The sequence below is a fragment of the Nelumbo lutea genome, chromosome 4 (genome assembly GCF_056320005.1).
Source record: "Nelumbo lutea isolate HS-2025 chromosome 4, American lotus-T2T, whole genome shotgun sequence".
Classification (NCBI taxonomy): domain Eukaryota; kingdom Viridiplantae; phylum Streptophyta; class Magnoliopsida; order Proteales; family Nelumbonaceae; genus Nelumbo; species Nelumbo lutea.
Window position 1 is genome coordinate 74,727,101 of NC_142687.1, and position 12,165 is coordinate 74,739,265.

The 12,165-nt window shown below is 38.8% G+C and overlaps 1 protein-coding gene and 1 non-coding gene across 3 annotated transcripts; one reads left to right on the plus strand and one right to left on the minus strand.

The window, feature by feature from the left end:
- Positions 1-4,209: 4,209 nt before the first annotated feature.
- LOC148861102 (uncharacterized) lies at positions 4,210-9,363 on the plus strand. Of its 2 annotated transcripts, none has more exons than XR_016094917.1 (2): positions 4,210-4,353; positions 7,246-7,848. XR_016094917.1 is itself a non-coding variant. In XM_088941293.1 (2 exons), the coding sequence occupies exon 2, from the start codon at positions 8,094-8,096 to the stop codon at positions 9,282-9,284; it is 1,191 nt and encodes a 396-aa protein (XP_088797419.1). In that variant the 5' UTR covers positions 4,213-4,353; positions 7,997-8,093; the 3' UTR covers positions 9,285-9,363. The 2 variants fall into 2 exon arrangements, 1 of the variants encoding a protein (XP_088797419.1); XM_088941293.1 differs by lacking the exon at positions 7,246-7,848 and adding an exon at positions 7,997-9,363 and having other exon boundaries at positions 4,213-4,353.
- LOC148861103 (small nucleolar RNA R71) lies at positions 8,472-8,578 on the minus strand. The gene has a single exon (XR_016095313.1). It is a non-coding gene; the product is annotated as a small nucleolar RNA R71 (small nucleolar RNA).
- Positions 9,364-12,165: the final 2,802 nt, after the last annotated feature.

Genomic DNA, 12,165 nt, shown 5'->3' on the forward strand with positions numbered 1-12,165 from the left:
AAATGTGCTTGTACATCTTTCAGGCTTACCGTTAAATGGTCGTTTCATCATCTTGCCTTGTAGGCAAGGTTCACAGGTGGTAAGATCTTCTACCACCTTGTGATTTGGTCAACACCGATGTGGCCAAGTCGGTAATGCCACAGACACGTGGGATTAACTGTATCAGGGGCTCTCTTCTTGGGGATTTCAGCTGATGTAGTTTCGGTTATGTTACTTTCTAGTGAAGGTTGTAAAACATAGAGACCGTTCTCCAGTTCCCTGTATGCGATGAATCTGTTATTTCTTTTAATAGTAACCGTATTATTAAAGAAGACAGAATAACTATCTGCACACAGTTTTGAAACAGAAATCAAATTTCTCCTTAAGTTTTGTACATAAAGACAATCTTTGAGTACAATTTTTCCTTCTCTAAAAATTAACTCTACGGTTCCTATTGCCGCAACTGTAACAGTTGTAGTAGTCCCCAAGTAAAGAGTGACTTCTCCTTCACTCAGCCTTTTGCTTACCTTGAACCCCTGCAGTGAGTTACACGCATGAGTTGAAGCCCCGGAGTCAATACACTAGGACGCAGAAGCTACCAATAAATTGGTTTCTATAACACAAGTTTCAAAATTACCTTTCTTGGATTCCAGGTAGGCAGGACAATTCCATTTCCAGTGGTTGGTCTTCTTGCAAAAGTGACATGCATCTGATGCTTTGTCTTTCTTCTACCTTTTGCCCTTGGTGGCTTTCTTCTAAGGCTTCTTTTCCATCCTCTTTCTCTTGCTCGTTTTGCTAGCTTCAACAAGCATAGCTACAGGCTCATCCTTTTTAATCAGTTCTTCTGCTCTTTGCAACATGTTGCTAAGCTCTTGCAAGCTGACATTCAGCTTGTTCATGTTATAGTTCATGATGAACGGATTAAAGGAAGGAGGCAAAGAATTAAGGATAGCATCTATCTGGGTTGCGAGGTCCAGCCCGGATCCAAGAGCCTCCAGTTCGTTGATGTAAACCATCATCCGAAGACAATGGTCGTGAACTTGTTGGCCCTTAGACATTTGAGTGGTCTTGAACTGCTTCAAGACCTTTTGCAGAGTAGAGCGATTCTACTCTTCATACATTGTCCTCAGGCAGTCCAATATGTCCTTGCAAATTCGATCTGATCGAACTGCCTCTGTATTGGGTTGTCTAAGGAGGCAATGATGTAACACCGGGCTAGGGAGTTTTTCTCCTCCCATTCCTGATAGTCTCTCCTTCGGGCCTCAGAAGCCCTATCACCCGGATGCTCCGGGGCAGGATTCTTCTCCACTTTGTCCAACTTTTCTAAAGCTAGGACCAGATTAAGGTTCCTATAACAGTCGGCATAGTTTGGGCCCTTAAGCTTGTTGTCATCAAGAAGCTTTGCAAAAGATCCGTTTTCCATTTTTTCATAAAAGAGCATACATCAGTCCACAACCTAATTTGATTCATGTTCATTTCATAGATATGGCTTTTAACCTACGATTCATTTCCATTTATCCATCTCTGAGATTTCCCTCCTTTCTTCGTGACGGAGACTACAGGTTGTCTCTGGAAATGTGGGAAATCACATAGGGTGCATGGAGCCAACTGTTTCAGCTGCATAACCCCACAACCTTTCTGTGAAGGATCATATCCACTCATCATATGAGTTTTCCCTTTGGCCTCTGTCAAACAAGGTCCAGAGACATTTTCAGGTAAACCTTTCTGTCCAGTGAGTGCTTACCCATTATATCGTGAACGCTAGCATATCATGTGAGAGTTCCCATTTTCTGTTGAAGCCCCTCCCACATCGGTCTATGACGCCCCTATCATCTTATGAAACACTCAGACAAGCCCAACAGCAAATGGATAGCCCATTTTCTGGTGCATTTCCTCATTACTGAAGGACTCATCCTCATGCTAATGATGTAATGCCTTTAGATAGTTCATCATATGAATCTCCCTATCACTTGCACTCATATTACTTGGAGGGAACAAACAATTACACCCTAGTTTGATTTAGGTCAAACCAAAGTGGCTCCCACTGACTTTCATAAAGCCAGATTTTGGTGGGCCTTAAATCGGCTAGGGTTCCGCACGTACCCTCTCGATGAGGTGTGGGGCCCACCACTAAGGTAGGTCATCCAATGACCAAAAGGGACACCATGGCAATGATGTGCATTCAGCCATGGTGTGCGCAAGAGCTACTGTCGAATGAGCATGGGCCAAGCACTTATGGCCCATGCACGCAGCACATCACACATCCATACATCTCATGCGGGGATAAATTGATCCAATCAATTAATTATCTATATGGCCCATTGGAAGCCCGTTAAAATTCCATAATATTAACCATTAATATTATCTAGGTATACGGGCTGAATTAGGGTTACCCAGTTCGGCCCATATAGCTTTATCCTTTAAAATGGGATTTTGTAGTTTTTACAATTTAAAATTGGGCCTTTACAAGCTGGGCCGAATTAACCATTTAATTAAATATCAATCCTTAGGCCCATTAGTGAGAAAATTAAGGCTGAATTTTAGCCTTGATTAAACCCTAGAATTGATCCAAACAGTTTGAACCAATCTTGGTTCAAATGGGCTGTTCGCACACTCCATCCTACAAAACAGAGGTTAGATCACAGATTGCAGTTTCTCAAACTGCAAATCGCAGATAGCGAATCTCCCATCTGCGAAATCTCCTTCTCTGCGCTGCCATCTTCTATCCAAAATTAAAAAAAATAGAAATCCCATTTCTATTAATTATTACATCAGATCGAATGCCTATACATTGAGTCTAAAAATAAAAAAAAATTATTTACAGACCAAATGTAATAAATAAATTCAATAAACTACAAATCTTGTAGTTCTCCCTGTGCAAACCAAGATTTCGATCTCCTCTTGTATGAACAGCCCATATATCAAGAAAATTATAAAGAACTATTCTAAATAATAATCAGATTTATTTAAAATTAATTTCAGATTATTTGCCTATCTGTTTTGGGAACAAATTTCCCAAAACCCATATCTGCGCAAATTGGGTAGAACGCCTTCTCCCTATTTGCGTAGGTTCAGATCTGAAACAGAATGGTTCTAGATTTGAACCATGGCTCAGATACCACTGAAGGGATAGGAAATCCATCACATGGATGCCCAATATTGCAGAATAAAGGGGGCGAATTTCAAAAATTTTTTTCTCCCTTCAACTGGGAATCGAATTCCCTATTTAGAAAATCATATTTTCAAGGATCATTCTTGAACCATAAACTGAACCAGATTTGAACCAAAAGAAATAGGTAGAGATAATACCTGATACAGAGAAACAATATCTCCCAATGGAGGTGTTCACGCCCAAGGTAGGATCCAAAAACTGCTCCCATTCAAGATGGCGTAGTGTAGGGTGGAGCATAATCAGCAATTTTCTACCTAAGAACTTGATCCTTCCCAAGAATCACCTGGATGGTTTGTGAATACAACTCCTGTTAGACAGTTTTGTATGCCCTTAGCTTCAATCTGATTTGATGTACTTTTGTTATTTAGTGGAAATAAATAAAGTGCATGTTTGATACATGTTGTTTGGTTTAATTCTGTGTAAAACCCTAAAACTGGACATTTATAGAGACTCATGTTAGTTTTAAATGTTCACAGTCGTTGGATAAGTCCGGGGAGATTTATCCTGCCAAGGCTGATTGATGAACTTACAATTTATCTATAATTTTTGAGGACTTTAGCATGGATTTTTATGCCGGTTTTATTAATTTTTGCCTTAATTTAGCTTAATGCTAAGAATAAGTTCAGGGATAATCAATCCAAGAAAAGGAAGGAAAAAGGCAAGAAAAGAAGGTTCAAAAAGACCAATTTCAGTCCAGCCCGGTCATGGAAGCAAGAGAGAGCACTTCGGCCCAAAAAGAGCAAGTGAATTCCTTGAGAAAACCCAAGAAAATAAAGCCTAGCTATGAGGAGAATTCGGCCCAGCAAGGAAGGCCCATTTTTAGCCCAATAAAACAGCCTAGAGTGTAGCCCACATGAGCTCAAAAGCAAGCTAAGTTGTAGCCCAAATAGCAGCCCAAAGGGAGCTAGGGGCGGCAACTTCTAGGAGTTTCTTGAAGAGAAGGAGGGAGCACTCTAGAAGGTTCATGAGGGGTGTAATACACCCCATTCTAGAGGCTTCAAGAAGGGGCAAGAGCCCCCTTGAAAAACTATATAAGGAGGCCTCTAGGAGGGGAGAAAGTTGTTCAATTGCTTGAGAGAAAGGCTCTCCCACTCTTAGAGGTTCAGCCACCTTGAGAGAAGAGAAGAGAAGAAGGCTAGGCGCAAGGAAGAAGAAGAAGAAGGGCTGAAGGAAGTTCAAGACAAGCAAGCTAGAAGAAGAAGGTGAGTTCGAATTGAGAGTTTGTGATTCAAAGATCTTCTGTAATAAATCATTTGTAGTTTCATTCTCTTTTGATTTGAATTCAGTTTCTTAGTTATATGTTCTTTCTTCTTTCTCCTTGTTTCCATTCTTCCTTGATGTATTTCAGCTTGTAAAATTTCAGTTCAGCAATCTAATTCTTTTTGATTCATTCAAATGGTCATGCATTGTATTTGAAGTTTCTTGAATAAGGGTGTGATTGTAGATTAATTCGGCCAACTAACCTTCAAAACTCAGATCTGAATTCTCAGATCTGAGATTGCAAGATCTGAATTGCTTGAAAGAGAATTCAGATCTGCAATTTTCAGATTGGGCGAATTAATCTACAGCTTGGAATTCCTAGAGTGCTTGAGAGAGACTCTAGGAATTCAGATCTACTATTCAAGAACTGAATTGAGTGCAAGGTTAGATATAACTTGCACAATTCAGTTGGTGATCAATTCAGATTTGAATTGATGCCTTAGAAGTGTTTGAAGAAATGCATGCATGGGGATTAGATTCTTGCTAGAGATAGAAGAACCGTCACTCATGCATAGGATGAACATGCACTTGAGAGAGGCTGTTCATGACCTTTGGGTTTCACCAAACCAAGGCTCAATCATGATTCATTCGAATGATCCAAATTGATAGATTGCTGAATTCTGAGATTGACATTTACTGCTTACTCTTCTAACCTGAATTGAAGGCAATTGGACCAATGATTTAGATACATTTTAATTTAGGATTTCTTAGCTTTCATTAGAGTTTTGATTTATTTGTTGATCAAATAAGAAATGTTCAATTTAGTATTGGTAATTGTTTCCTAAATCCTCGTGGGAACGATACTTCACTCACTACTTTATTACTTGAACGGCTAGTGCACTTGCTAGTGTCACAATGAGCCACACATCAAGTTTTTGGCGCCGTTGCCGGGGATTTAGAGAAGCAATATTAGGAAACATTGAGCATTCTTAATCTGATCTCATTCAGCATTGCATTCATAGTTGGGTTAATTTCCTAACTTTTTCATTTCAGCTTGGACTGCAACTGCTGTACTCATGTAGTTATGTTTCTTCTTTCTTAAGTAGATTACTCTCTTTTTCTGGTTTCAGTTTCATTTTAATGAAGGCATATTTGATTTCTATTCAATCTTGGTGTTGTTCCCTTCAAAATGAAAAAAAAAAAGGAAAAAATTCACATAAAGATGAGTGTTGCAGATCTGAGTTGCATTCGGCACTCAGATCAGCAGATTTCAGATCTGCAGCACTCAGCCGAAAAGAGTTGCTTGTGTTTCAGACTTTATTTTTTTTTCTTTCTTTCATTACAAAAAGAAAAGACAAATGAAAAAAAAAAGGGGGAGATCTTTTGAACACCCAGAGGAGCAATTGAGAATTCGGATCAGAACTCAGATCTGAGTTCAGATCTGAATTCTGCTATTGCAGATCTGCAACAGTTCAGATCTGAGTTCCTCTGAACTCAGACCTGAACTGATGAAATTTTGAGGGGAATTGGGTGTCATCACCACCCCAATTCACCCTAGGGCACTTCAGCTATTCCCCAAAAACAATTTGGTAGCAATAACTGAAGGTAAGGCAATTGAGATTTCAGATCCAAACTCAGACTTGAGTTCAGACCTGAACTCTGCTATAGCAGAACTGCAATACTCAGAAAAAAAAAATATCTGTTCTCAGCCCTTTATTATTCTTTTCTTTCATTACAAAAAGAAAAAAAAAATATATTTAGATAGTGAAAAAAAAAAAGAGAGAGAGAACCATGGAAACCAAGGATTCGGATCAGAACTCAGATCTGAGTTCAGATTTGAGTTCTGCTGTAGCAGATCTGCAATAGTTCAGATCTGAGTTCCTCTGAACTCAGACCTGAACTGATGTAAATTTAAAAGATAATTGGGGGTTATCTTCACCCCAATACACCCTACAAAAAAAAAAATCTGCTATCTCCCAAAAACAATTGGATAGTCATGGTCAAAGAAATTCGGATCTGCAATCACCTAGATCTGAACTGGGGTTGTGAACAGAGCAGGATACAGGGCATACTTTGCTGTATTAAATAACTTGTACTCCGATCTATCTAAGCTGATTTGGTTGAAGAAAAGTATATTTAATCTGAGAATTTTTTTATGCCTCAAGAGATTTCATGGAAAGTGGCACTTCCACACCATTTTTCTATTAGAGTTCAGACCTATAGCAGGGCTACTATAGCAGACCTGCTACAGCAAGACTGAACCAGGGCAGGTTTTGAACAGGTTTGTATTACAATTAACATTACTAAATTGGCATTGTGAATTGTCCTGGGCTGATCTTTGAAATTTTTTTTAAGATAGTTAGCTCTGATTTCAGCTGTGCATGAATAGAAAGTCTAACAGATCTGAATGGGTGTGTGCAGCCGTGTGTACTACATTCCAATAAGTGTATACTCCATCAAGGGCTACATTGATGGAGCCATGTTTCTTCTCTTGATACTTGATTGTTCCATCCTTAGTTTCAGTTTTAATGTAGCTTATGCAAATCAAATTTCTCTTCTTCTTTTGGTTCTAAAAAAAAAAAAAAAAAAAAAATTTAATAAATAAATAAATAAATCTCAAAATGAGTTCAGATCTGAATTGCATTCATCAATCAGACCTGCACTCATCCAAAAAGATTTTGGTTGCATTGCTGTATTTTGTTTTAGTTTTCTTCCTTTAAAAAAAAAAAAAAAAGGGGAGATTTTGTTCAGTAGTATAGTTGCATTACTGCTTTGTGTTCTATTTCATTTCAAAAGAAAAGAAAAAGAAAATCAGATCCCAGCAGCCACACCATGGTGAATACAGGTTTGATTTCAGATCTTTTTACTAACTGATTGATTTTGGTTTTGTGCAGATCTGTATACAGCATGTTTCATTGCTGATATCAGTAGGTTATCCTGCTGAATTGCTCAGTTTTAGTATGGCTACTCCATCTGGTGTTTGGTGATGCATAGCTCATCAAAACAGTGGGCTCATATCTGATATTTAGTAGCCTTCCAATATGGAAATCAGACCTGAGCACAACTGTACTGTTATCAGCAGCTGTTATTATATTTATTGTTGTTCTCAGTGGCTTCTGAGATTTCAGAGCTGATCTCAATTTTGTGTAGAACTGATGTCTGAATTGCTATCAATCCTTTGTACATTGATTGACCTTCAGTAGCACATAAGAGCCTTTTAATATGAAACTCAGACCTGAACACAATCACTGCTGATCCGCATTTGGCTGTCCTCAGTAGCTGCTAAGATTTCAGATCTGTATATTACTGTTCTCAGTAGCTACTGAAATTTCAGCTCTCAGCAGTTTAGATCTGTGTAATTAAATCCCGTACCTGATTTCAGCAATATAAAGAAGAGGAATTTGTAAACTGTTGTTCTACTCAGAGATTACTGAATTCAGACCTGTTTGTAAATTACTGAATTCTGTATATTGAATAAAATGTTGATATGCTTTTAGTTAGCTGCATTTATTTATTTTAGGATGTAGGTTTGTATATTCCAATACTTCACTTTACATTTTCAGTTGTAATAGGATTAGTTATTTATTTTCTTTTGTGAATATTGGCCTTTTTATTGCTTTGACCTTTACAGTTTATGACAAGCAGACCTGAACTGGAAGAGATCCTTTACGACCCGGAGATTGAACGGACTCTCCGTGTCCGTTTGAGAGCTGCTAAGCAAGTCAGACAAGAAGCACAAGAAATGGCTGAACAAAGAACTATGATGGATTATGCCAAGCCTACCCTCACCGGGACTGTCTCCAGCATTATCAGGCCAACTATTGCTGCCAATAACTTCGAAATTAAACCGGCCATAATCCAAATGATACAAAATACGGTTCAGTTTTGTGGTATGGCCCATGAGGATCCGAATGCCCATATTGCTAACTTCTTGGAAATCTGTGACACCTTCAAACACAATGGGGTAAGTGATGATGCCATCCGGCTGAGGTTATTCCCATTTTCTTTGAAGGATAAAGCCAAAGCTTGGTTGAACTCATTACCGGCAGGATCTATAGCCACATGGGACGAAATGGCCAGTCGTTTTCTCTCTAAATATTTTCCCCCTTCTAAAACTGCTAAAATGAGGAATGACATCACTACTTTTTTCCAGCAAGAGGGGGAATCTCTCTATGAGTCCTGGGAACGTTACAAGGAGCTACTAAGGAGGGTTCCTCACCATGGCCTTCCGATTTGGCTGCAGGTGCAAACATTTTATAATGGTCTGACCGATTCAAACAAGACCATCTTAGATGCAGCAGCTGGGGGCTCCATAAACAATAAGACTCCCGAGGTTGCCCATGCACTCATCGAGGAGATGGCAGCCAATAACTACCAATGGCATTCAGAAAGGACACCAGTTAGAAAGCAGCATGGCCTTCATAATGTGGATACATACACAGCTCTCTCTGCACAAATAGGAGCACTTAGCAAAAAATTTGATGAAATGCAGATGGCAGCTATGCAGGTACAGTATGATAAGTGTGGGGGAGGCCATGATAGCACTGAATTCCAAGTTGGCAGTCAGACTTTTCAGTCCACAGAACAAGTAGACTTTGTTGGCAACTTTACAAGACAGCCAGGAAATCAGTACCATCATGCCCATAACCCCGGATGGAGAGGCCACCTGAATCAGCATGCACCTAAGCCTTTCCACCAAAACTTCTATCAGCCGGAACCGAAATCTAACTTGGAGGAGCTGATGACCAAGTTCATAGCTAGTGCGGAAAATAGATTTCAGAAAAATGAAACATCGATAAGGAACTTGGAAACTCAGGTTGGGCAGCTGGCACAGATGATTTCAGAAAGGGCTCCGGGTACCTTACCTAGTAACACCATGGTAAACCCAAGGGAACAAGAGGCTGTTGGGAGAATTCCCAATTCAGATACTTAGTCATAAACTGTCTTACTTGCTTTTTGTTTTTATTTTTCATAGCATTTAAGTTTAGTTAGTTTTTCTTAGAATTTAATTGAATAAAGATACTAATCTCCTCTTCTAGTTTGCAAGTGATTTCTAGCAGAAGAAGTTTTTCACCGACAACATATTGCAGAATTTAAGAATGATCTTCAGGGAAGTCCTCTAAATACCTCCTATTACTTGATGATGCTCTTGCTAGTTTTATTGTTACTGCCTAACACTACGAACATTGAGGACAATGTTCATCTTAAGTGTGGGGGAGTGAGCCCGAGGCTAGGGTATAGGGGTTGAAACCATGCACCTCATGCACCCCAACACACATATGCAAGCAATGACATCACAAAAAAAAAAAAAAAAAAAAAAAAAAAAAGAAAGACTGGAACCCCTCAAGTTCATTACTATTTATTTGATGATTTTTTTTTAAGAAGGAATTCAATGAGTTAAGGGAGACTGATGTACTTGTTAAGTTTTTATTCTTGTGAATGACCCAATTTGATATTTGCAGGAGAAAAGGGGAGATGAATATGCCTTTCAGCATGACTAGCCCTAACTTCCTTCATGTGTATGGAAGCCCTTGATTTCATTGTTAATGGTCAAGAGAGCTAGTGCACATCTGAAGTGCTAATTCTTGAGGTTCAATAATTGCAAAGAAGGACAAAAGCCCAAATTGACTCCGCTATTCTGAGCTGAATAGTAAAACTAGCAGCTTAGAACATGAGTCCTATTTACCTACCTCAAACAAGTGACCAGTGTGAGATGGAGCATAAGATGCACTCACACCAAAAAAAAAAAAAAAAAAAAAAAAAAAAAAAAAAAAAAGGTGAGATGGAGCATAAAATGCACTCACCCTTAGAAATAAGTAATTGTGGTGACAACCGAGGTTCAAAGGGGCACTCTAAAGTTGAACTCTCATAGAGATTTAGTTATAGATGTGAAACTTAGTGAAATTTGATTATTAACCTTGACAATTAAGGAGCTGATTTATATATGAATTAGGAGTGAAGGCTAGACTATGATGAAATTCATATTCTCCTTTCCTCGGATCTGATACATATCTTAAATGGTAATTTACAAGAATAAGAGTTGAGCACTTACAAAAGTTCCCCGACTACTCAATGCATTTCTATCTTAAAAAGTTCACCAGGTAAATGGTGAGAACAGAAGGGGGGAATGTTAAGTTTATGGCTGATGTCTTTGCTTGAGGACAAGCAAAAGCTTAAGTGTGGGGGTATTTGATGAACTTACAATTTATCTATAATTTTTGAGGACTTTAGCATGGATTTTTATGCCGGTTTTATTAATTTTTGCCTTAATTTAGCTTAATGCTAAGAATAAGTTCAGGGATAATCAATCCAAGAAAAGGAAGGAAAAAGGCAAGAAAAGAAGGTTCAAAAAGACCAATTTCAGTCCAGCCCGGTCATGGAAGCAAGAGAGAGCACTTCGGCCCAAAAAGAGCAAGTGAATTCCTTGAGAAAACCCAAGAAAATAAAGCCTAGCTATGAGGAGAATTCGGCCCAGCAAGGAAGGCCCATTTTTAGCCCAATAAAACAGCCTAGAGTGTAGCCCACATGAGCTCAAAAGCAAGCTAAGTTGTAGCCCAAATAGCAGCCCAAAGGGAGCTAGGGGCGGCAACTTCTAGGAGTTTCTTGAAGAGAAGGAGGGAGCACTCTAGAAGGTTCATGAGGGGTGTAATACACCCCATTCTAGAGGCTTCAAGAAGGGGCAAGAGCCCCCTTGAAAAACTATATAAGGAGGCCTCTAGGAGGGGAGAAAGTTGTTCAATTGCTTGAGAGAAAGGCTCTCCCACTCTTAGAGGTTCAGCCACCTTGAGAGAAGAGAAGAGAAGAAGGCTAGGCGCAAGGAAGAAGAAGAAGAAGGGCTGAAGGAAGTTCAAGACAAGCAAGCTAGAAGAAGAAGGTGAGTTCGAATTGAGAGTTTGTGATTCAAAGATCTTCTGTAATAAATCATTTGTAGTTTCATTCTCTTTTGATTTGAATTCAGTTTCTTAGTTATATGTTCTTTCTTCTTTCTCCTTGTTTCCATTCTTCCTTGATGTATTTCAGCTTGTAAAATTTCAGTTCAGCAATCTAATTCTTTTTGATTCATTCAAATGGTCATGCATTGTATTTGAAGTTTCTTGAATAAGGGTGTGATTGTAGATTAATTCGGCCAACTAACCTTCAAAACTCAGATCTGAATTCTCAGATCTGAGATTGCAAGATCTGAATTGCTTGAAAGAGAATTCAGATCTGCAATTTTCAGATTGGGCGAATTAATCTACAGCTTGGAATTCCTAGAGTGCTTGAGAGAGACTCTAGGAATTCAGATCTACTATTCAAGAACTGAATTGAGTGCAAGGTTAGATATAACTTGCACAATTCAGTTGGTGATCAATTCAGATTTGAATTGATGCCTTAGAAGTGTTTGAAGAAATGCATGCATGGGGATTAGATTCTTGCTAGAGATAGAAGAACCGTCACTCATGCATAGGATGAACATGCACTTGAGAGAGGCTGTTCATGACCTTTGGGTTTCACCAAACCAAGGCTCAATCATGATTCATTCGAATGATCCAAATTGATAGATTGCTGAATTCTGAGATTGACATTTACTGCTTACTCTTCTAACCTGAATTGAAGGCAATTGGACCAATGATTTAGATAGATTTTAATTTAGGATTTCTTAGCTTTCATTAGAGTTTTGATTTATTTGTTGATCAAATAAGAAATGTTCAATTTAGTATTGGTAATTGTTTCCTAAATCCTCGTGGGAACGATACTTCACTCACTACTTTATTACTTGAACGGCTAGTGCACTTGCTAGTGTCACAATGAGCCACACATCACTGATACTGGTG